General features: G+C 41.4%; 2 protein-coding genes across 5 annotated transcripts in view; one reads left to right on the forward strand and one right to left on the reverse strand.

Annotated features, from left to right (window-relative positions):
* CYTH3 (cytohesin 3) overlaps positions 1 to 8,344 on the forward strand; it is a 94,831-nt gene extending 86,487 nt beyond the window's left edge. Inside the window, exons 13-14 of one of the 2 annotated variants that reach the window (XR_008446443.1) lie at positions 1,104 to 1,244; positions 8,231 to 8,344. Coding sequence is in view for 1 of the 2 variants with exons in the window: in XM_054041629.1 (XP_053897604.1) it covers positions 1,104 to 1,176 (73 nt within the window). In the remaining variant the exon portion in view is untranslated. Of the gene's footprint in view, positions 1 to 1,103; positions 2,959 to 8,230 lie in introns of those variants that run through there. The other variant, XM_054041629.1, reaches the window with a different exon arrangement.
* A 1,026-nt stretch (positions 8,345 to 9,370) lies between these two features.
* The window catches only part of USP42 (ubiquitin specific peptidase 42), a 40,117-nt gene continuing 23,587 nt past the window's right edge, over positions 9,371 to 25,900 (reverse strand). For all 3 annotated transcript variants that reach the window (XM_054041626.1, XM_054041627.1, XM_054041628.1), the window contains exons 15-19: positions 23,701 to 25,221; positions 19,632 to 19,966; positions 15,354 to 15,445; positions 13,788 to 13,831; positions 9,371 to 10,289 (exon numbers count right to left, since the gene is read on the reverse strand). In XM_054041626.1, the coding sequence (XP_053897601.1) occupies positions 13,817 to 13,831; positions 15,354 to 15,445; positions 19,632 to 19,966; positions 23,701 to 25,221 (1,963 nt within the window). In that variant the 3' untranslated portion in view covers positions 9,371 to 10,289; positions 13,788 to 13,816. The remainder of the gene's footprint in view (positions 10,290 to 13,787; positions 13,832 to 15,353; positions 15,446 to 19,631; positions 19,967 to 23,700; positions 25,222 to 25,900) is intronic.

Below are 25,900 nucleotides of genomic sequence, written 5' to 3' on the forward strand. Positions count from 1 at the left end.
GTGCTCGGGGGGGCCCGGGGCCGGGCCGGGCCGGGGGGCTCGGCCGGCGGCTCGGGTGCCGGGTGCCGGGCTGGGTGCCAGGCCGGGGGCTCGGGTGCCGGGCCGGGGGCTCGGCCGGCGGTGCTCGGGGGGGCCCGGTGCCGGGCTGGGCCGGGGGCTCGGGTGCCGGGTCGGGGGCTCGGGGGACAGGCTGGGGACCTGCGGTGCTGGGGGTGGGCCGCGCCTCCTCCCCCCACACACACCCCCCTTACCTGCTTCAGGCTTCCCGCGACTCAAATGTTCGCGGGAAGCAGGGGAGGGGGCGGAGACTTTGGGGAGGGGGCGGGGTTGGGGCGGGGGCGGGGCTGGGGGCGGGGCTGGGGCCCCTTTAAAGTGTCCTCCTTTCGGAGGCACTAAATATGGTAACCCTAGGGTTGCTGGGGCAAGATGCATGAAGCCAAATGAAGCACTTTGAGACATTATCGTTCTGGCTACTATGAACTGAAAATCAAGAAAATATGAGAGAACTTTAGTTGGCTAAAGAGCAGGGCTGGCTCCAGGCACCAGCTGAGCAAGCTGGTGCTTGAGGCGGCAGATTGTTGGAGGCGGCATTCCGCCCAATCCTAGGGCAGCACGGCCACTTTCCCCCCCCCCCCCCCCCCCGCTCTGGCCGCCCTGTAGGGGGCGGTGGCGGCGCGGAGAACCAGAGCGCCCTGCAGGGCAGTCCTCTTCCTTCCCTCTTCGCCGACCGGAGCGGCAGGAGGCGGCGCAGCGGGAGGGGCCGCATGGCAGCGCCCCTGCTGTAGCCCTGGCCACCCCCTTCTCTCTCTCTCCTGCCCGCTCCCACCCCCTCCCCCCAGCCGGTCCCCCTGTACCCGCGCTCCGGCGGTGCCCCAGGTTGTTTTTTGTTTTTGCTTGGGGTGGCCAAAAAAACAGAGCCGGCCCTGCTAAAGAGAAAAGAATGTAGCTAACTACCTGAAAATCGTGTTGCTGATTTTTGTAAGGATGCGTTTGTTTACCAACATATTACAGCTCTGGGTCTCTGGATATGGAAAAGTAAACAAATGTGTTTGGGTAATACATGATTTATAAACTAAATTGATATCTCCTCCTCCTTCCACTAGAGCAAGTATCAGCAGGGATCCCTTTTATGATATGCTGGCAACAAGAAAGAGAAGAATTGCTAATAAAAAATAGCACTTAACATCGGCCACTTACGGACCTGCACTAGTTAATGTATAAATGGATCAAAGTCAAGTGATAAGGTAAAGTAAAAATGAAGCAAGCTGAATGAAAAGTTATTAGAAATATATTCTTACATTATATCCCTTTGTAAGATCATCCAAGAAGATTATTATTTTGCATACGATACTGGAGCAAAATTCCCAAGGGACAATTGCAAGGAATGACTGTAATGGAATTTCATTTACACTAACTGAAAACATGGAAGCCTTATGTGCATTTTTATTTGTTGCAATTTCACTTTTCGGGGGAGAAAATATTTCAGGATAATATATTCTCCTGCCTGTTCCTTGAGCATATTGCCCATGACAGGAGATGATGTAAGGACTTCGACAAACTAACACCTCACTGTAATACAGCACTCAGAACTGGTGTACAGGGCTACTCAGCACTTATTTTTCCTTATGCAAAAAAACCTTAATACTAGTTTTGAAAACATATCCTTAGCAATGCAGCAGCATTCTAACCCCACTTTATAGAAAATGAAATTCTAAAAGCTCATCACATTAGCCATTCTTCCCCCAATGCTGAATAGTATTAGCTTTAAAATATACCTTTTCATATTAGACTGTTATCTATACAGTTAACTGCTTGGGCCAAGCAGTAGGCTGTGCACTGAAAATATGCAGCTACAAAGGCAAGGGTTCATGGGCTGAAGAAGTGACTTTGAGGACAGAGTTTTTCTTAAGCAGGCTAAACTTGGATTTGCATTATTATTACTGAGAATCTCTGATTTTGTATGGGTAAAATGCTCCAAAATTACACTGATTTTCTTTAAAGGAGGGGCAGTGTTAAGTTATCTCCTTATTTGTGAGTTTAGCCCCATGAAAGTCAATAGGATTACTTGTATGAGTAAAGAAAGCAGTACTTGGTTAACAAAAACCTGGAATAAAGCAAACAGTGTCTCTGTATGTTTTGTTTTTAAACATGGCTTCTCACATTTGTGCTTCAGTGACTTAAAACTGGGGAGAAGAGGGAATAGAAAACCCTAATTGTTAGATCTCATGCCATCAACTCTACTAAAATACTTACCTAGTATAACCATTTACTTTCAAATATCTTGATAACTGGTTGAATGTCTTTTGTGGTACAGTAACTCCTCACTTAACGTTGTAGTTATGTTCCTGAAAAATGTGACTTTAAGCGAAACTATGTTAAGCGAATCCAATTTCCCCATAAGAATTAATGTAAATGGTGGGTTAAGTTCCAGGGATATATGGATAGATATACACATACACACACAGTATAAGTTTTAAACAAACAATTTAATACTGGTACACAGTGATGATGATTGTGAAGCTTGGGTGAGGTGGAGGAATTAGAGGGTGGGATATTTTCCAGGGAATGCCTCACTGCTAAATGAACTAGCACTTGACTGAGCCCTCAAGGGTTAACTCACACTCTGCGAGGCAGCAGGAAAGGAGGGAAGGCAGACAGACACACACCCTGTGTGTGAGGGAAAAAATGCACATTTCCCCTTTAAGTAGCTGACCCCAGGCTTAAGTACACTGCCCTGTTAATTAAATCAGCTTGCTGCCACCTCCTGAAACAACAGCTACTGCCTAGAGGCTCCCTCCATAGTGTGTCTCTTCCCCCCTTCCCGCTCTATGGATACGGTTACCATACGTCCAGATTTTCCCGGACATGTCCGGCTTTTTGGGCTCCAAATCCCCGTCCGGGGGGAAATCCCAAAAAGCCAGACATGTCCGGGGGCGCGGGGGACGGGCCGGCGGTGCGGTGCCGGGCGTGCGGGGGACGGGCCAGCGGTGCGGTGCCGGGCCGGGGGCGCGGGGGACGGGGGACGGGCCGGGGGCGCGGTGCCGGGGGACGGGCCGGCGGTGCGGTGCCGGGACGGGGGCGCGGGGGATGGGCTGGCGGAGCGGTGCCGGGGGCTCGGGGGCGGGGCGGAGCGGGGGACGGGCCGGGGACCGGCAGTGCTAGGCGGGCGGGGGTGCTCGGCCGGGGGCTGGGCCCAGGGCCGGCACCCCAGTGCCCGAGCCGACCCAGGCTGGAGACGCCGGGGGGGCCAGACTGGGCCGCGCCTCCTCCCCCCACACCCCCCTTACCTGCTTCAGGCTTCCCGCGAATCAAATGTTCGCGGGAAGCAGGGGAGGGGGCGGAGACTTTGGGGAAGGGGTGGAGTTGGGGCGTGGGCGTGGGCGGGGCCCCGTGGAGTGTCCTCCTTTTGGAGGCACAAAATATGGTAACCCTATCTATGGAAGATGGGGTAAATGGGATGCAGGAGCAGAGGGGAGGGAGAGACACCCTGACATTAGCCTTCCCCTGTACAACAAGCAGGAGTCTCTGGGAGCAGCTCCAAGGCAGAGGGCAGAAGCAGCACGTGGCAGTGGGGGGAGGGACACAGCTGAACTGCAGGCAGCTGCTGCACAGGGAACTTAGGGGAGTGGGGAGCTGATATGGGGGCTGCTGGTCCACGCTGGTTCCAAGCCCCCACCAGCTAGCTGCAATAGGTTGCTCTTCCTGCAAGCAGTAGACCAAACAGGCGGCTGCCAAAAGACCCTTTGACAGGAGCATTTCACAACTTTAAACGAGCATGTTCCCTAATTGATCAGCAACTTAACATCGAAACAACATGAACCAGGATGACTTTAAGTGAGGAGTTAAAGTATTTTATGAGATATTCCTTCATAACATCCATTATCTAAGACACACAAACTTATGGTCTAGCCTGCTTTATTGAAACATTTTCTTTTCTAAATTATACAAAAATCTTTCATTGGGGCAAAAATGTCTTTTAAATTGAATTTTATGATGGAAATTTTTTTTGACCCTGCTCCTGTGTTCATGCTCTTGTAGCTTTCCATATATTGTTTCAACCTGAGCCATGGCATCTGTGCCATTAGTACTTTAGAGCTTCCATATCTTGACAAAGTAAACATAGCTGTTGACTTAAACCTACAAAAGCAATTTTGACTAAAGTATAGGGAATTATTCTGCACTGGGAGATACATGGACAAGACTGCCTATAAGTCTTTCATCTCTAACTTCAATAGAAGCCAAGGCTTCTATCTTACTAACTTGCCTTGTGCTATGTGGAACCTAAGATATGAATACTGTGGGCACTGTCTGCCTTCAGATGGGCTGATGGAGAAGCCCAGACAGAGAATTTCCTTTTTTGATTTTTTTTCCAGTTGTAATCTCTTTAAAGGCGTATTAAGGTTAATGCTCAGTTATGACAGCTTTGAAACCATGGGGGAGGGGTGGCATCTCCAATCCATGGAGCCAGGACTTCAAGGCAAGTTGTGGACTCGGTGGATAATTAGAACTTTAAAAATTAGAATATTCCACTACACAACTCTCAAATCACAACCTGTTTCTCCTCTCAGCCCCCCTACTTTAAAAAGTTTAACTTAACATAGAAAAGTATTAAGGCTGTCAAGCAATTAAAAAAATTAATTGCGATTAATCGCACTGTTAAACCGTAATAGAATACCATTGGATGTTTTCTACATTTTCAAATATATTGATTTCAATTACAACACAATACAAAGAGTACAGTGCTCACTTTACATTTTTCTGATTATAAGTATTTGCACTGTAAAAAAACAATATTTCAATTCACCTAATACAAGTACTGTAGTGCAATCTCTTTAGCATGAAAGTTGAACTTACAAGTGTAGAATTATGTGCAGAAAATAACTGCATTCAAAAATAAACAATGTAAAACTTTAGAGCCTGCAAGTCCATTCAGTCTTACTACTTGTTCAGCCAATCACTCAAACAAGTTTGTTTACATTTGCAGAAGATAATGCTGCCCGCTTCTTGTTTACAATGTCACCTGAAAGCAAGAACAGGTGTTCTTACAGCACTGTTGTAGCAGCGTTGCAAGATATTTACATGCCAGATGCACTAAAGATTCAGATATCCCTTCATGCCCAGACAGCAAAAGTGAAAAATCGGGACTGGAGTGGCGGGTAATAAGAGCCTATATAAGAAAAAGACCCCAAAATTGGGACTGTCCCTATAAAATCAGGACATCTGGACACTCTACAACCACCATTTCAGTGAACATATGTCCATGCTGATGAGAGGTTCTGATAGATAACAATCCAAAGCAGTACGGACTGATGTGTGTTCATTTTCGTCATCTGAGTCAGAAGCCACCAGGTAGAAGGTTGATTTTCTGTTTTAGTGTTCAGGTTCTGTAGTTTCCTCAGCAGAATGTTGGTCTTTTAAGACATTTGAAAGCATGCTCCACACCTCGTCCCTCTCAGATTTGAGAAGGCACTTCAGATTCTTAAACCTTGGGTCGAGTGCTGCAGCTATTTTTCGAAATCTGACATTGATCCCTTCTTTGTGTTTTGTCAAATCTGCAGTAAAGTGTTCTTAAAATGAACGTGTGCTGGGTCATCATCTGAAACTGCTATAACATGAAATATATGGCAGAATGCAGGTAAAACAGAGCAGGGGACATAAAATTCTCCAAGGAGTTCAGTCACAAATTTAATTAACGCATTAGTCTTTTAACAAATGTCATCCACATAGAAGCATGTCCTCTGGAATGGTGGCCAAAGCATGAAGGGACATATGAATGTTTAGCATATCTGGCACGTAAATACCTTGTAATGCTGGCTACAAAAGTGCCATGCAAACACCTGTTCTCACTTTCTAGTGATATTGTAAATAATAAGAGGGCAGTATTATCTCCAGTAAATGTGAACAAACTTGTTTGTCTTAGCAATTGGCTGAACAAGAAGTAGGACTGAGTGGACTTATAAGCTCTGAAGTTTTACATTGTTTTGTTTCTGAGAGCAGTTATGTAACAAAAAAAGTCTACATTTGTAAGTTGCACTTCGAGGATACAGAGCTTTCACTTCAGTATTTGTATGAGGAGTACTGAAAAATACTATTTCTTTTGTTTCTTTCACAGGGCAAATATTTGTAATTGAGAATAATATACACTGATTTCAATTACAACACAGAATACATTATATATAAAATGTAGAAAAAATCCAAAGTATTTAATACATTTCAATTGGTATTCTGTTTAAGCGTGCGATTAATCTCGATTAACTAAAAAAAAAATGGAATCATGTGAGTTAACTGCAATTAATTGACAGCTCTAAAAAGTATGTTTTGTTAAGGACTGTGTGTTAAGGGGGGGGAGGGTGTAGCTGGAAACATTTGGATTTGTAATAGAAATGGTGACAAATCCAGAACTATGGTTGTATAAAGGTGTAAAACCATAAACAAATAATTTAAATAATTAAATAAGTCTAGAAGGTTACAAAAGCACTGATGGGCCATGAACACTTTCTGTACCAGTCCTTACATCCCTGAAAAACACAACCCTTTGAAAACAGTCTACTTATTGTCAAGGATATTTGTCTGTAAGCATGAAGGAAATGCCTTAGGAGATGTGATATGCTGTATTTAGTTTGAAACTTTTCATACCCTGTACATCTAATACTTGGAACGGTGTGTAACTATGGCATGTTATAGCAGGAAATACATACTATTCCTTAGCATTTTAAAAAGCGGTAACTTGTGTCCATTTTTTTTATTCTGAATGAAAGATTAAATATGGTGCTCAATATAATTAATTTACCACCAAAGGTGCCAGTAGTATTCTTGTGTAAGAATATTTTATTTCAGATGTTCTCTGTAGCAGTATTAGCAGGGATTGAAATTGAGCCAAAATTTCCACTGGCCTTAAACCATTTTTCTTTGCAAATTAATTTTTTACTAGACTTATGAAAATTTTGGCCAGATTAGGTACTGTCCATGAGGGGATGAAAAGACCTCTCTCGTGAGGATTTAAGGTTAGGATGAGCTTAAGGCAAGCCACCATCATGGCCTAAAGCACAATTGCTTTTTCTGAGGCTAGGCCAGAAAAAAAACAATCTAATTGCAGTTGACTTCCCCAGTCCTGTTTGTTTTGAAAAATCTCCCTATTTTCCAGTTCTTAAGAGGTTCTGATGTCATAGCAGGATTGGGTTTTTTTATACTACCCATTAAGCAACATGGGGACAGTAGGCAGAGATCCTGGCAACAGACCGCTGCTTCTGCTACTTTTCTGGCCCCTGCCAGCCTCCATAACTTTCATGGCCCTAGGTCACTACTAATTTCAACTTCAGTTAGTGTCATCTAGGGAAGAAAGTGTATATAATACTTAAGATCAGCTGGACTGATTAAAAAGCTACATAACCTGACAAAAAGCTCTTTTTAGTAAGTCACTTAACATTTTGAAGCATATGGTACAAAACTGAACCTTTTTAAACTCAGCATTTATAATGCTTCATATATAGAGCAATGCATATTTTTAAATTTTAATACATATCTATCTAGATATGCTTGCTGGAAAAGTTAGATCTCTTGTAGATGAGAAGCTACAAATTGTGGTTTACCAGTTTTTTTCCTATATTTTCTTGGAAAGCATTTCTATTTACAGTTCAGTATAAAGTTAATGTAAATACTGTACAGCTATGTATTGATTTGTTACGCATTGTACACAATTTGCATGGAAATTATGTATCAAGTAAGTCTGAGGTAATATTATAACTCTGTAAATCCATTGCAAATATTAATGGGCTCGTTTACCAGTAAGACATGTTTAAACTGTGGTGAGATTTCATTTTGAAAAATAAAATAAAGTATGAAACTATACAGCCATCCAACTCCTTTCGTTTACTGAGGATAAAAGTACAGAATAAGGGATCCAACTGCTTAAGATTTAGCTTACTCCAAAAGCAGTTACTATGCAAGTGGCTATCAAATCCAAAACTTCCCATCTCAGCTCTGGTCACAATGACTCTTTAAATTACTTAACTTTTGCTCATTCTGCCTTACAAACCAGACATTTTCTTTCATTATGTTAATATCTGACCTAGGCATTATTCAGTAAATCACTTAAGCATGTAAGTGCTATCCTGAAGACACTTTCCTCATTTGGGGCTTTAAATAGGGTAAAGTAATAACTGATGCTTGCTCACATCTCTTGGTAGACAGGGTGCAAAGATGAATGACCTCTCTCTTTTCCTTTAATCAGATAAGAGGCACTGAAAAGGAAAATGTAGGTGTATCCAAAGCCAGAGAATTAAAGTTTCAGCTGCTTTGAAATATCAGGCGTGGCAAGGCATGGCATGGGTTGCAGCCTCCGAGGTGTCAGCCCTTAACTGAAAAGGTAGAGTACATGTTAAAGATGTAATAGACATCTCTTTTCCCTAAGTGTTTATATTAAACTCAAGTTCCTGCCAAGCAAACTTTAACTACTCTGGACAAAAATCACTTTCTTCATCAGGTTTCAGTTGCTTAGTGCCTGTTTAAACCTACTAATTCTCCACTCATCCAGAATCTTTCAGGAAAAACAGGTCTATTTTCTACATGAAAAGAATAAAACTGCTCAAATTGAGTTTTCCTTCGCAAGCTACCTTTGGGGCAAGCTATTTTACAAAGCTGGTCAAAGGCAAATGCCGAGTTTCCTATGAAACCTGATCACAAACTTACTTTGTATTTACTTTTTTTTTTTTCCCCTCCCAAAAATTCTTGAATGCAAAACTTTACCCTAGGCTAGTGGTATTTAGCAGCAGCTCTAAGGACCAGTTTTAGTGATGTTGAAAGAGAGAAAACAGCTCAAACTCCAAGCTTTTCTGACCAAACAAGTAACTGAATTCACAGCAAACACAGTAAGGTAAAACAGACAAACTGGAGAGATGAGCAGTAGCGGTCATTCCTAATAAGGGGAGAGTCTACTAAGACGAGCGTAAGGTACAAAATATGAGGCTTGGGGAACAAAACCAAGCAGCTACAAGTTTACTTTCTCACAACTGAGCTATTACTTTTCATGTAAATACATGATTTGTTGCCACAGGGAAGGTGCGGAGAGTTAGAAGTGTATTTATGACAAGCTCGGTCTTAAGGCCTTTCACAGGGGACAGCAGAAGCACCATAGGCAGTCATAACTTGGTGGAAAATAGACTATTAGGAACAGGTGGAAGAATTGTCATTCCCCTCTGCTAACATGAATCAATCCAATCATTTAAAAGATAAATATAGTTGAGCTTTGACCACACCCCCTTTATCATCTGACATTAAGGCAGAGCTACAATTAAGCTTTTCAGCCCTTCAGTGCACTGTTCTAATGGGTAGAAGTTGAATAAATAACTCAAGAAGTAAACAGTGTAAAAAGCTCTTTTGACTTTCCTGTATTTATATACTATATAAATTTTACATGCTATGTATTTACAGTGGGGCAAGTGCTTTATCTTTAAAAAAACAAAGATCAAACTTTAGACATCTCTGAACAACACAGCTTGTATAAACCAGACAGATTATACAGATGAACTGTATTTAATACAGCTTCCCCACTCCATCTCCTGATGCAGGACCAGTGAATTATAAGTATCACAGTTTGATAGCATTTCATAATAAAAATAAAATCACAGTATGAATTTGTCTGCAACTTTAAAGGGACAAAACAGACAACTGAGACCAATCAGTCAAGACAAGTGACACTATATAAAAAAGTAACAAAAACATATGGGAGGGTATACAAATAGTCTCGGAGATACATTCAGAACTGTGTATGCTGAGTGGTATGTTTCACAAAGTTCTAAACCAGAACTTTTCTGTAAGTTTTTCTTCAAAGCTTTAATACAGCTAAAGTGTGAAGTAAATTAGTTTCTAGTGTCAGATATCAGAGATATTCTAGTTATCTGAAAGCTTGTGAATAAGTCTTTAAATTAAATATACAGACTGTCAGTTGTGGTTTGCTAGTCGCTTGCACCAGAAGTTTAACGTGGAGTAATATTACATGAATAACACATAATCAACCTGAGTCTGTAATTAAGCAGCATTTGAGATGTTCTATTCCAGGGCATTATTTTCAGTGTGATATTTACAATGTTCAGCAGTTGTAGAAAGTTTCCATCCTTTTGGATTATGGGTAAATTTTAAAAAAAAGTCTCAAGGTAAAAACTAAAAAAAGTTCTTCCATGGTAAAATCCTGTACAGTATTCTGAAGCACCAGTTATGGATTGAAGAGTTAATTGTTCTGTTATAAATATAGTTTAAACTGTAGGGATGGCTTCCATCAACACACTTTGAATCTGAAAGACAAGAGGAGGAAGCGTCATTTCCTGATATGAAATTTCAGCACTAAATCAGATTCCAAGGCCATTTAATCTGACCTTCTATATAACACAGGCCACAGAACTTCCCTGAAATAATTCCTAGAGCATATCTTTTAGAAAGACATCCAATCTTGATTTAAAACTTCAGTGATGGAGAATCCACCATGACCCTTGGTAAGTTGTTCCAGGAGTTACTCTCATGGTTAAAAATGTACACCTTATTTCCAGTTGGAATTTGTCTAGTTTCAACAGACCGTTATTGGATCATGTTATGCCGACGCTGCTAGATTGAAGAGCCCATTATTAAATTTGCTTCCCATGTAGATAGATTAATCAAGTCACCCATTAACCTTCTCTTTAATCTAAATAAATAGACTGAAAGAGCTCAATCACTAGAAGGCAGGTTTCTAATCCTTTAATCATTCTCATGGCTCTTCTTTCAACCCTCTCCAATTTATCAACATTCTTCTTGTTCTGGTGCCCACATTTCTGCACAGAGTATTCCAGTAGTGACTGCATCACTGCCAGCTATACAGGTAAATACCTCTCTACTACTTCTCGAGATTCCTGTTTTGATTTCTTAACAACAGTTAAGGCCTGAAGTTGCAGGTGCTCCATATCATGTGTAGCTACAGCTCTGAACCACATATCAAAACAGAAGGATTTCAAAACTGAATGCAACCAATGCTGTCCTCAACTTACAAGGTTGCTGAGTTTAATCCTAGGTAGGCAAACCTGGTTGGAATTTAGCCAGGACATTCCTAACATTAAATACCCTGGTTTCATTAATGATCTATCATGGTCAAGCTTTCCCCAAAAAAATGACACCCCCCAGCAACTTGCTGGGGCTCTGATTTAAGAATGACAGAGGGACAAATGCCACTCAAAGTCAAAAGTTCTGTTTTATGCAGCACCTGGATTTTTTTAAGCCTCCAGCCCACTCATTAGCCAGCTTCAGCCATTTAGTTTATGAAATCTGACAAGATCCCAACCCAAGATAATGGCTCTCAATTCCACTGTCACTCTTGTCTTGTACTTATATGTGCGTCCCATCAGCTAGTTAGCCCTATAACTTGGTTTGATTTTCATACCCTCTCCAAGCATTGTTCCATCCCTTTGAGTTAACTCATCATTCAGAAACTGCTTAATCCTTTGTATTGTCTCATCTTTTCTACAGTCTAAATCAGGGGTGGGCAAACTACAGCCCAGGGTCCAAATCAGCCCTTCAGATGTTTTAATCTGGCCCTTGAGCTCCTGCTGGGGAGTGGGGTCTGAGGCTTGCCCCGATCCACGTGTGCCATGGCACCACCCAACTCCTGGAAGCAGAGGCATGTCCCTGCTCTGACTCCTATGCATAGGGGCAGCCAGAAGGCTCCACACCTTGCCTCCGCCCCAAGTGCTGCCCTTGCAGCTCCCATTCGCCAGGAACTGCAGCCAATGGGAGCTGCAGGGGCAGCACCTCTGGACAGGGCAGCATGCAGAGCCACCTGGCCACACCTGTGTGTGGGAGCCAGAGGGGGAACATGCCACTGCTTCCGGGAGCTGCTTGAGGTAAGTGCCGCCCGGAGCCTGCACCCTGACCCTCTCCTACACCCCAACTCTGATCCCCCTCCCACCCTCTAAAGCCCTTGGTCCCAGCCCAGAGCACCCTCCTACATCCTCAGCCCCACCCCAGAGCCCACACTCCCAGCTGGAGACCCCACACCCTCCACTCACCCCAACCTGCTGCCCCAGCTCAGAGCCCCTGCACCCTTAACTCCTCATTTCTGGCCCCAACCCAGAGCCCGCACCCCCAGCAGGAGCCCTCACCCCCTCCTGCACCCCAGCCCCTAATTTTGTGAGCATTCATGGCCCACCATACAATTTCCATAATGAGATGTGGCCCTCAGGCCAAAAAGTTTGCCCACCCCGGTCTAAATAAAGCCAACTGATTTCCTTAAGTATATGAAAAGGTTAAAATTCCTCAGACTTAGGAGGTTACTCTGCCCAGCACTGTCACCACAACAGTATCATCCTGCCTATTGTGCAGGGCAGTATTTTGAAGAGGGAATATAATTTTTTGGATTTTGTTACTGTAACACTTTTGCCCTACACCACAATAAATCACAACACACAAAAACAATGCATTTGGTGATTTATTTAACACACACTTGCTTCCTTTCCATAGATTTTACTTGTCTGTACTGAACCAATTTTGCCACCTGCTGGCCAACTCTCGTTCATTACAGACAAAATCCTTTAAAATCTGATTATAATTTTTCTTCTGTCTCTGCCTTCTATTTTCTTCTCTAAAACTGGAATATATAGGCTTTGGAACAGCGAGGACTGCACCTACACTTTTCCCATTAAAAATTCCACATTTCTCAAACTGTTATTTGAGATACTTGTTAGTTCTTGGGAAGAGAAAATGATACCATTAAAATGTTACCTATTTGTGGTAACTACCAGTGTGTATATAGACATGGATTTTTCAATTAAATTAATATAAAGAGCTATATTGCTACTGCTTTGCTTCCTTGGCAGAGGGACAGAAATGGCTTGCTGGAATTTAGATAGTAGCAATAGAAATCTGCAGTTGATCAGCTTCTCACACTGAAGAAGAGGGGAACTATGGCAACTACCTACATTTTAGGAATCTGAGGGCAGCCCCAGCCCCTGGATACCAAGATCTACAAATACCTTGTTTTCAATATCCTCACTCAAAATATTTCTAGATATTATGAACCCATTTCCATCGTTAGTAGTTCCTCCCTCTACAGTTAACCTCCATCTCTTGTCCTGAAGGGACTTTTCAGGGCAGAACGTTACTCTTAGGCTATGTCTACACTACAGACTTTACAGTGGCCCAGCTGTGCCCCTGTAAGGTCTCCCATGTAGCCGCTCTATGCTGGTGGGAGAGCTCTCCCACTGGCATAATTAAACCATTTCCAATGAACAGTGGTAGCTATGTCAGCAGGAGAGCGTCTCCCACTAACCGAGAACTGTCCACACCAGTGCTTTAATTGGTGAAACTTATGTCGGTCAGAGGTGTGTTTTGTTTTTTTTATACCCCGACCAACAAAAATTTTGCAGACAAAAATGATAGTGTAGATAAAGCCTTAGTGTAATTGCAGTTTACATTAAGCCATAGAAACAGCTGCTTTTAAAAATAAACAAACGACGAGTCGTTCCAATAGGAAGACTAGCAGATCACCACAATTTAAATCAAGTTTAAAGGAACGTCTCCCTGTGTTAATAATCCTCCAGCAGTAACGCACAATGCAGCTCACAACTTTTGAGATGCTGAAGTTCACTTGTTATCTATGCTAGAATGACACTGCCAACACTCTTTGACTATTAGAGCAGGCAGTAAGATGCTGATTTTTCACCTCAAAGTTATATGCATCTTCAGGCCACAATTTGTTAGCAACAGAGCTCCCCTCACCCAATTGCCAAGGACATAAAAAATATAGAAGATTGACAAATACAACTTGCCTGTGGCTAGTGAGTTTTTTCTGCAAGGATTACTTTTCACTCACCTACAAGAGAGGAAAACAGGTTGGCAAAATCTCAGCTGTTATAAAACCAGTGTAATTCAGTTGCTACTTTACAGAGCACTGCTGTGCTAGTGTTGAGAAAAAACAAAATCCTTGGTAAGTACTACAATCAACTGGTGTATACAGTGTAGTTGTAGCTTCTTGTTTCCAGGATATTAGGGAGACAAGGTAGGTGAGGTAATATTTTATTGGATCAACTTCTATTGATGAGAGAGACTAGCTTTTGAACCATACAGAGTCTCTTCTTCAAGGTTTGGGAAATACTCAGGGCATGTCTTCACTACCAATATTAAAGCGCTTGTTTAGTTGCAGAATAGCACTGGAAGAGAGCTCTCCCAGCGCTATTAAAAACCCAGCTCCATGAGGGGAATAGCTCCCAGCACTGAGAGCGCAGCTGCCAGCACTAGTGCACTGTCTACATTGGCACTTTACAGCACTGAAACTTGCAGTGCTCAGGGGAGTGTTTTTTCACACCCCTGAGCAAGAAAGTTGCAACGCTGTAAAGTGCCAGTGTAGACAAGCCCTCAGTGTCACAGCTAAATGCAAGGTGGAACAGATTGTTTAGCATAAGTAGTTAGGGTTTATTCTAAGGGACCATTCAAAATAGAGTGGCCTGTTAACACCTCTGCAGTCATAGGACAAAAATAGGGTGTTAGTGGGTTACAGATTGTTGTAATAAGTCAGGGGTGGCCTGACCCTCCCAGGCACATACAATAATTTTCAGAAGTACGAGAGCCAGGTGTGCCTGCTGGGGCTCAGGGCTACTGCCCGGGGTGGTGGGGTTTGGGGCCTTGCGCAGGGCAGAATCCCTGCGGCAGGAGCCCCAAGGTCCCCCCCACCACCTCCAGGGTGGTAAGCAGAAATGGGGGTGGGGGTGGGGGCTCCACAAGCCACACTAACTGTAAAAGAGCTGCATACAGCTCAGGAGCCATGGTTGGGCCATCCCTACAATAAACCATGAATCCAGTGTCTCTATTCAGTCCCTGATTTTTAGTGTCTAGCAATTGGTGCTTAGTTTTTGGAAACAACTCTTAATTTGTACCAATCTACAGCAATACAAGTAAAAATAAAATTAGACTTCGAAACTAATCTGTTACTATTCATATTTGGATACCTGGAACTATATCTAAATTTCTCTGATCTAAAGATGGTACTAAATAGTTAGTTTATGAACATTTTTATAAGAAAAAGTTATTTTAAACAAGAAAATTTTGTCAAGAACTTAATTTTCAGCCACTGATAGCTGTATGGTTCATCAAGTCTACAGTTGATGCCGAAGGGTTAAAAAACATTCATTCAAAGCCATCTGGTATATTGGTGTTAGGCGAGAGCAGTAGGAGAGAGTCCAACACGTATTACATTTAGAATCCAAATTAGGATTGTATTTTTTGTTCTATATGAGAGATGTCTCTTATGGAATAAGAGTGGGGAAAAAGCCTGCAGCAGCCAATTTGTCTGTATTATTATACCCAAAATGAAATAGAATCACAGGAATTTAACATACTTTCCATCTGGTTTCATCTGTGTATGCAAAGTTGCCATCCAAAGATTTAATGACTGTGTGTCCATGGTCCTTATGACAAAGTAGGTCTATAGCTGAAATAGAAAATATTTCAGTATTAACAAAACCCACTTATCACAAACTAGCATTATTTTGATTAACAAGTCAGCACTGTTAGTATAAACAAATTGTTACTGGGGCAGTGTTTCCAATGAAGTGACTCATTTTGGCAGCCTTTGTTAATAAGATGTTTTATTGGATTGCTACTAATCTGTATCTGGATGTCACATAGCATCATTTCCCATCTTGATTACTGAAATTTTCTTCCCTTACTTCACTCCTTCCCAATCTGTCCAAGATGCAGCTTCCAAATTATCTTCCTGATTGATCAGAGTGAATTTACTGTCCTCTCTGAATTCCTTCACTGGTTCTCCAATTAACCACCACATCAAGTTTAAACTACTCATTCGTACCTTTCAAAGCCCTTCACAACTCTGTCCTTACCTACTTTTCAGACCTCATCCCCTAACTCAAATCCTCCACCAACTAACTATACCAGTTTCAACACCTTGTTAATCTCCTCCATTTATGTGCATTTGACCATGCCACCCCTCTACATGAAATACTCCCCCAATCCTAATTTGTCAAACTACCATTCTGTCTTCATGCAATCCCAAGAGAGTATAGTCCAGTTGATAGAACATTGGACTGGGAGTCTGATTTGGATTCAGTCCCAGCTCTGCAAGGACCTTGGGCAAATCAGTTAACCCTTATGCCTCAGTTTCCCTATCTGCAATATGGTCATGATACTGATCCAGATTTATGAAGTAATTTCAAATCTTCAGATATAATTCTTTTTAAGAGCAAAGCATTATTAAAAAAACTACTACTTCAAGGACCTTAATTGAGTTTATACAGCAATTAATAAAACAACTAATACATCCCCATAGGGAGACTTCTAATGTGTCCAATCTTAAATTTTCCTTAATTCTTGACCTCTTTGGAGCAGGGATTCTCTGGGTGGTGCACTGCTGACCATCTTTTTGCTTCTCCCTTACATGGTTTCTTGTATTTACAAAAGGGTGGGTAAAAATTTTTTTTTTTTTTTGAAAAGTCATTTTTAATTTAAATCCATTTAAAATTAAATATGAAATTATGACTTTCTATAATCTATTAAAATAATTTAAATAAAAAATATGGTGCATCTATGAGCCCTCCTCAAGTTTAAAGGAAATAAACGGTGCTGCTTTTTTAATTATATACAGAATCAGGAGGAAAATATCTAACTTTTAGGGCCAACTCAAGCTGTGTAACAATATGTACTGCATTAAGTACCTATTATTTTCAGTCTTTACAATGGAGTGATTTACATTTTCATAAATATCAGTACTTTCAGTTTCTGTTGTGCAGAAAAGCTTTTGCCTTAATTACTTTCAGTTTAGCTAGCAAATGCAGAGAATATTTTCTTCATGTGGACTAGTTCATTCAAAGTTGAGAAACTGAATGGGAGCTGACAAAGTAGGAAAACTTGTTTTCTCTTCCACTCTATAAATAAAAACTATCTGGGAAAGGAGGAGATCTACTCATTGTAAAAACCTGGACAACGGGCCAGATTTTCAAAGGTATTTAGGCCTAAAGATGCACTGGGGCGGGGGGGGGGGGGAGAATGGGTGGGAAGGGATTGATTGATTTACCTTGGGTCCTCACGGCACGGGATCGAGGGCCGCGGCTCCCCCGTCGACTCCGCTACCGCCGCTTGCTCCAGTGGAGTTCCGGAGTCGATGGGGAGCGTGTTCGGGGATCGATATATCGCGTCTTAACAAGACACGATATATCGATCCCCGATAAATCGATCGCTACCCACTGATACGGCGGGTAGTCTGGACGTACCCGCAGATAGGGTTTTAATGGGATTTCAAAAGTACCTAAGCAGGTTGGGCATGCAACTCCCATTGATTTCACTGGCTGTTAATTTAAATGGGCATTATGTTCCTACCTTGTCCTTAGGCACTTCTGAAAATCCCACTGGGCCCCTATCTGAATCTTTAGGTGCCTAAATACCTTTGAAAATCTGGCCCATAGTAACTAGAAATAGTCACTAACTACAGTAAATATTTCCTGTGTTTAATAAAAACAGTTCTAACTGATTTTACATTTTTACACAGTTTGGTAAACTTTATACATCCGGCACATGTACAGTAGTTTTATTTAACTAAAAACAGTGTAATTTTTTTTACGTTAAAATTCCATCCAAATGCACTTTAATACAAAGAACATAGAAATTAGCTTTTCATTTTCTAACAAAAATATAATTAAGAATATATTTATATACACACACACACACGTTAAGCTATATAATTTTTAAAGGTGTATAGATGCAGTGCATAGATGCAGTGTATCCTCCTGTTTAGCAAAAGTATAACATTTAGTGTAAAAAGCGGTATTTGATTGCAAATTAGTATAACCATTTAAACATGCTAATCAATGACACTGAACCTTTCTCTAGGAAAGTAACTTAGAAGTGCAAATACCTAGGTCTTATACAACATTTATCAGTAGATCTCAAAGCACTTGACAAAGGATGTAACCATCATTCTCCCCATTTTACAGATGAGGTACCCACGGTCACCTAGCAGACCAGTGACTGAGCTGGGAATAGAACCCAGATCTCAAATCCATATCCAGTCCCAAATGAAAAACAAAATTAAAATCTGTAATTTATGTCAAAATTTCCTGCTTGCTGATTTAAATCAAGTTAGAGTTGGTGATTTGTTATTTTGATTTAAATCATCCTCCCTTATTTCCTTCACCTCCTTTAGTCACAAGATTCACTAATTACAACAACACAGTGCTATCCATTCCCTTATGCAAGGAGTTATTCCCTTAGCCAGTCACCAGTACTTCCAGTATGGCCAGAGGAGTTATTACAGAGCAACATAAGGCTTTCCTCCCACTTCCCTGCTCAGAAAAGAAGGGATGAATTAGAATCCAATTTCTCACATGATAATGTAGGTAAACACATCCATTGGTAGTTTTTTCTCTGATTAGGGCCCTGAAAAACACATCATGGACCATGAAATCTGGTCTTTTGTGTGCTTTTATTCTCTACTATACAGATTTTATGGAGGGAGACCAGCATTTCTCAAATTGGGGGTCCTGACCCAAAAGGGAGTTGCAGGGGGGTTACAAGGTTATTTTGGAGGGTTGCACTGACTTAAGAGCTGGGCGGCAGGAGTGCGGCAGCTCTGAGGGCAGTGCCCCACCAGCAGCCATACCATGCCACCCTTACTTCTGCACTGCTGCCTTCAGAGCTGGGGGGCCAGAGAGTGGCGGCTGCTGCCTGCAGAGCTGGGCCCTCAGTCAAGGGCCCAGCTCTGCAGGCAGCAGCACAGAAGTAAGGGTGGCAATATCATACCAGACCATCCTTACTTCTGTGCTGCTGCTGGCAGCGGCTCTGCCTTCAGAGCTGGGCTCCCGGCCAGCAGCCGCCACTCTCCAGCTGCGGCTCTGAGGCAGCACCGCCACCAGCAGCAGTGCAGAAGTAAGGGTAGCAGTACCACAACCTACAATAACCTTGCGGAACCTCCCCCCCAAAAAAACCCTCCTTTTTGGGTCAGGACTCCTAGAGTTACAACACTCTGAAATTTCAGGATTTAAATAGATGACATCATGAAATTTATGATTTTTAAAATCCTATGACTGTGAAATTGACCAAAATGGACTGTGAATTTGGTAGGGCCCAATATATGATGAATAGTTTTGTGTAGAGACTTTATTGGTCAAGGATTACTGGATTCCAAAATTTTTTGGACTTCCCCTCCTCTCCCCTCCCCCCCAAAAAAAAAATTATAAAAGTACACAAATTAGTATAAACATATTTACTGTGCTCAGGAGAAAACCCCAAAAGGCAAAAATATTTAAATTAAGCAGACTTGACACAGGCAGAATAGACAATAACAATGCTATTCTTCCCCTCCCTATGTGACGTAAACTCATACTTATGAGCTCATCAATATGAGCTGCCCCAGGATTTCTTGTAACAAACATGCTGACGACAGCAACTGTCTAGTCAATAACCCAGGGTAAGTAAAAATAGCTAATTTTATCTACTTTATTTCACAGATATACAAAACTGAAGAAATTATCCAACATAATTGTGTTGCTTGCTGTCTGGAAGATGTGACATATTGTATATGTATTACAAAGCACTTAAAATTACTTCAAATATTTTTCTCTATTTGAAAAAAATAGAAATCCCATTAATTTCTAATGGTCTCTTACCTTTGCTATACTCTTTAGATATGTGATAGCTATTTTCCTGGCCTCCTCCTATGTATTTTGTTTTATGACAGGAATCAGCATCCCCTCCCTCATGAGGCCATTTACTCCCATGTTTACTATATTCTTCAGATGGAGGGTCATCCGTACAATGAAATTCTTTTTTCTCCCATGTCTTATTAGTCTCAGAGCCAGCAGCCTTCTGGATATTAGGATCTAAATATTCAATAAAGCCCTCAGATTTCTTTGTATGTTTCTTCTTTTTCTTCTTCTTTTTCTTATGTTTGTGGATGTCAGAATCAGAGCAGGCCCCAGAGAAGTCTGAATCCTGGCGATATCTGAAAAAAACATACAAGTTAATATGAAAACAAATGTGATGCTTACACTATTGTTACAAACATATTACACTATTTATACATATACAATTTATTAATTTTTGAGGAGTTAGGCACATGCATAGAAAAGATGATATTGTTCTAAATTTGGCCACAGGTCATATCTACTAAAATCTGGCTGGCTAAAGCTCAAAATAAAGAGCACATCTTATTTTCTTAACAGCTGTGGTGCTGTTCCTTTCCTCCAGCATCTGTGCTGCTCTGCTGCAAACAGTGGAATACTCAATACATCGGGTAATGCACTTTGTGTAATGGATCAGCTGTGTTCAGCAAGGAAATAGTTAAGCATTCTCCATTTTCATCCCCAAGTTAGTGGCAAGCTAAATAATCTTTTGTCCTTTTCTCAAGGGTTTCTTTTTCAAAAGGGAGCGTTTTAAACATATGCCACTGATTAGAACAAAATATTGAACTCTATACCTATCAAGCACTACATAGAAGTCATCCCTCTGATGTAAGACTAAATTATCAAGATGATCACACACTGAAGTTTTTTTAAAAATCAGTTCTCAGTTTGTCTATTTAACGCCCCCCCCTCCTCACCCCCCATTTAGAAACACTCTCATATCGTATATGGGAGCAACCTGGCAAGCATCAGACACAATTTGCATCATTTGCCTCCTGAGGGAAAGCACAGCTCATTATGAGGGGAACCTGTGCATGGCTTCACTCTCTATGACTACTACATACTTGCTTTTAATTTCTGATTAGAAGGAAGAACAATGGGATGGAGAGGAGAAATACTCAAACTGTTACTGAGAGATATTGCTTTTCTAGTTTAATGCAGGTATACTGTATTACGTGTTATTTTGTATTTCCAACACAATGAAAAAAGTGTTCTGTATTCACAAGATGCCTTCACACACACAAAGTCAATTAAGTCATTTTTCTGAAGAGTCAGGATAAGTATAGTGAACCCACATCAGAATACGAACCAAGTATCCAAAAATAAGAGACTAGTATTACTTATTGGGTTCTTAAATTAAGAGGGTATTACCAGAGAACAGGCTACATGTAGCCAGCTCACTACCTTTTTTTAAGTGGGAAAAACAGTTTTGGAACATTAGGAGACAGAATGAATTATATACAGAGACCTATGTATTCAGTGATTCCAGGGCTACAGAATTCAGACCCTGCTGCAGAAATGGACTCCAGAATCTGAGTTTTCATTTAAAATAAATTATATTTCTAATCCTTATGGCTAATAAAATAACCTTGAAGTTGTAAATAGACAGCAGACCAATGTAGAACAATGCCTGTCTGAGCCTGTAGATCTCATAAAACACATGCATCTCAGTCAGGATCCTCTGGACTTTGCAGTTATGTGGCTATAGACTATTCCGAGATGCCATGGAATTCAGCATTTTGATAAATTATTTTCTGTCCCTTTATCCTGCCAAAAGCTACCAATTGTGGCCAGCTTTCCCCAAAGAAGGAGATAACTGGATTATAGTGCCTGCTCCCTGTATTGTTCCACAGAGTCAGACACCAGGAGTAGTAATGTTAGAGCCAGAGCCCAATTTGCAGCAAGTGAATGGGAGGAATCAGAAGTGTAGATTGATTAACTGGGCTGGCTGGAGAAAAGTGCAGCAGCTAAGCCCCAGGGTTTGGAGAGGAACCACCTCGTGATCAAAGCAAAAACTAGCCCCTAATCTAATCATTGTTGAACATAATCATCCACCAATTTTAAGTCAACTTAATAGATTCCAACAATGAACCATAGTTATGTGTGGGGTGGGTGGGAGATGGGAATGAAAAGAATTTCATGACATCACAATAAATTAACACTGCTGTGGAATGTAGTGATTATTGCCATAGAATTTGGTCCCATTGTGCAATAGAGCACAGAGGGCCATGGTTTTAGAACACTGAAAATACACTAGTTGCTGGCAGCCAAGGTATCCATAGCTTACTTTCACACAATATGAAATAAGTAACTGTATAACAGAGCGCAACTCATCAAAGGGTACGTCCAGACTACCCGCCGTATCAGTGGGTAGTGATCAACCTATTGGGGATCGATATATCGCGTCTAGACGAGACGTGATATATCGATCCCCAAATGCGCTCCCTTTGACTCCGGAACTCCACCAGGACAAGCGGCGGTAGCGGAGTCAACGGGGGAGCCGCAGCCATCAATCCCGTGCCGTGAGGACAGGAGGTAAGTCGAAATAAGATACGTCGACTTCAGCTACGCTATTCCCATAGCTGAAGTTGCGTATCTTACATCGACCCCCCCTCCGTGTAGACCAGGCCAAAGTAGTACAAACATTTTCTTCACTCCCAGCCATAATCATGGACTTCAGTCCATCAAGTGATCCAACTGGTCCATCTTTATGCATTTTATAATATTTAAAATCAAATTATAAATAATCTAGCAATTAAGAATAAATATGAAAGTGGACCTAAAACATGAGGCTGTCAGTAGAAGGGTCAAAACACGATGTAATTTCTCTGCTATGACAGGAAAGCATTATCACATAGTACTCCTGAGCAGTGAGGTGCCATAGTGGCTCCACAGTTTAGTTAAGTTGCAAACACATGAAAACCAGCACTGTACTCCCTTAAATTAGCAATAAGCTTCACACAGATCACTTAGGAAGAAAAACTAATTTTCTACCTTGTTTTCATAACACACTTCTGTAATGTAGGAATTCTAAGCAATTTTAAATCCCACCTTTTTGAAGTTTCACTTGTGATTCTGACTTTTTGGGGGGCCTCTGAACAAACTCTCAGGCTTCTTATTTCACAAAGCCTAAGTAAAGTTATGACTTGCTATAAGTTTCCTTTTCTGCAATAAAAATCAACAGAGGATATTACTGGTTTCTGTGGGAGACAGAAGGGGTTTCAGGCCTGCAGATGAGTGTAGCTGGGGGGCTGTAGGATAAAAGTGGCTCCCTGGACTGTCTGAGATTGCTGCCTTGTGCAAGGAAGAATCCCAGTGCAACCATGAGCCTTCTAATGGAGGGGGAAGAGATTCTTCTTGGACAGGGTTTGCTAAGAGTAGTGGAGTCCAGGCAGAGGGCCTCAGGATCAACTCAAGGGTTCAGAAGAAGGAAGAGGGAAAGCATCAGTATTTCCCTGCCTTCTCTACCTTACTGTCATGCTATACTTCACTGTACCTGCACTCCCTTCTCACAAAAATACAGCTGATTTTGTTGGATAGAGAAGGCAGAGAAGCACTAGTGTCTCTCCAAACCTCCTTTTCCTATACACATGAACTGGTCCTGTGCATTCCACACCCATCTAGACTTGTGACAGGACACATACAGCTTCCATTCAGTTAAAAGAAAAGCTGTATGACTGCGCCTCTATTCCAGGCTACCATTTGGTGCAAACAAATTCAGCCCATTCCTACTTTAGGAGGAAAAGTTATGTCATAGCCTGCCTACCCAAGTTTGACCATAGCCTGTTTTGAAAAGTGTGCAATAAACTTAGTCAGGGTCTGTTTACAAATGTTTAGATTATTTGTTCGATCCTGTTCCAAAGCTCTCACACAACTCAATTTGATCCCATCTATGCAAGACACATCAAACTAACCTGATCTCCCCTGACAGATTTTACAGTGCCATGGGCTCAGAAGCAATGGAAAAAGAGGGGAAGACCAGGGAAACAGCCAAAGACAAATTAGGAAGAGGAGTTTGTTTAGAACATTGTAAATAAAAGTTTCTCTTGCTTACCTCTCATCTTTCTCTCGGTGTTTATCTTTGGACTTCTTTTTTTTCTTTGACTTCTTGTGTTTTTTCACTTTTTGCTCTTCTGTTGGCTCACTTTGCAAACTCCTGTGTTTCTTTTCCATATCACTGTCACTACCTTCTAGACTAGCACATTTTCTTTTTCTGTCTTTTAGATATTCATATTTGTGGCAAGACATCTCAAAACTTGAATTGTTTTCTTCAGACATGGATGCACATTTTTCATGGGAATATTTTTCAGAGTGCTGAGAGGGAGCTGAGCAATTATATAAATCTATTTTGGAGCTGCCAAAATGATGTTTCTCTCTCTCTTTAGCTACTGGTTCATGATTCCATCTGCTTGTGTAATAATAATCCCTATATGACCTAATGTTGTAAACCTGACTTGATTTGTCATAGTCTCTGTCCCCATGAAAGAATTTTCTCTCTCTACCATCTCTTGCTGCATAAGGATGATAATCATTGTAATATCTGCACTTGTCCCATCTCCTTGGTATATCTTGGTAATATCTTTCCCTACTCCAAGATCTTTCCCTTTTAGAATGGTAATATCTACTCCTCTCCTGATCAGTTTTCCCTCTACTTCGGGATCTGTAATAGGTGTATTTTCCTAAACTTCTGCCATTATCAGGGCTGTTTCTTTCACTATGCGTAAGTTTGTACTTATTTCCATTGCAGTGCTCCTGCTTATAGCGATCTTGCTTCATACTCTCCTTGCTGTAGGATTGCCTTTTTTTGGAATCATCATCATCTGGTTTGCGTTTGGTTTGCTTCTCCTGCTCTTCACTTTCAGAGCGCTCTCTTTTAGTACGGTAATGCCCTTTGTCAATTTTTTTGGGGGTGCAATTTTTTTCCTTGACTGGAGAATGAGACTTAATTTTTTGCCTATCCTTATTTTCTTCACATATTTCATTACCATCCAGTCCATCGTTTTCTTTAGAATAATGACTCTCTAAAACTTTATCCAACCTTGTAGCAGAAGAGTCATTAGTAGGTGGTACATCTGTGTAATTATTAGCTCTCTCCTTTGTTTCTTGGCATTCATCTTTAATGTTTAGAGCTACAAGTTTTTTAGAACTACATTCATTGTCAGACTTCGTGAAGGGGCTTTGCCCCAATTTCTCTGCAGTCTCTGCAGACCCTCTGATGTGCAGAGGACTCTCCTTCAAAGTCATTTTTACCTCTTGTGTTCCTCTTATCTTATCTGCATAATCCTTGGGATCGCACTGTTTAGAGAATTCATCATCAATTCCCAGGGATATTTTCTTAGTGTTACACTGATCACTGATATCAGAATGTGCATTATCAGGTTTTGATACAATACTTTCGGCAATTTCTTCTTTGGTAGAAATGGTCTCACCATCTGATGTAGTAAAGGGATTCTGGACATTGCAGCTCAGGTTAGTGGGAACTTTACTAGACTTCTCATAGGAAATAGTATTGTTGCCACTCACTAAAGTTTCTATATGACCATCATTTTCAGAAGTTTTTTCAAGTCCAGTAGCACTGCACAAAATAGAAATGTATTTGTGACTTTCAACAGAAATAAGACAAATACTCTATGTGATGATTGTTAAGAGTAAAATCCTTTTCATTGGTAAACATCTGACTCCTGGAAAACTCTGAAAGACATTCTGTTTAGAAACACATCTACTTATAATATATTCCCTCCTCACGGAGAAGCTCTTTTGCTTACTTTTCTGTGTGCAACACTTCAGGAGCACCTTCCCTGTCAGTTCTCCTACTTCCCCTCCATCTATTTGCTGCGTTGACTCATGACCATACTCGCTATGCTTGCCCTTCCCCACAATAAAAACGTTGTAATAGTGGGTTTCCCTCTCCCTCCCTCCCAGAGGCAAGGGAAGGCAGGTGGCAGGAATTTACACTCACCTGGTCAGTGTCCTAGCAGAGCAGCTGGGATTACTCCTAATGAGCTGCCCATATTTTAGAAGTGTGGTAGACCGAAAAATACTTATACCCACACTAATAAATAGATATCGTGTTCATGCATGCATCCCTAGGAGTGAAAAAAAGGGGAAGAGGAATATAGAAAATATAGACAATATGACAGAATGGTTTCTACATAGAATGTTTTTCCAAAGTTTTCCATGAGGCATCAACAGGTTTTTAAATATAAGAAGAATAGGCACAATGCCAAACATAGGTTCTGCTCTCACTACTATTA

The sequence above is a fragment of the Malaclemys terrapin genome, chromosome 10, assembly GCF_027887155.1.
Source record: "Malaclemys terrapin pileata isolate rMalTer1 chromosome 10, rMalTer1.hap1, whole genome shotgun sequence".
NCBI classification, from domain to species: Eukaryota; Metazoa; Chordata; order Testudines; family Emydidae; genus Malaclemys; species Malaclemys terrapin.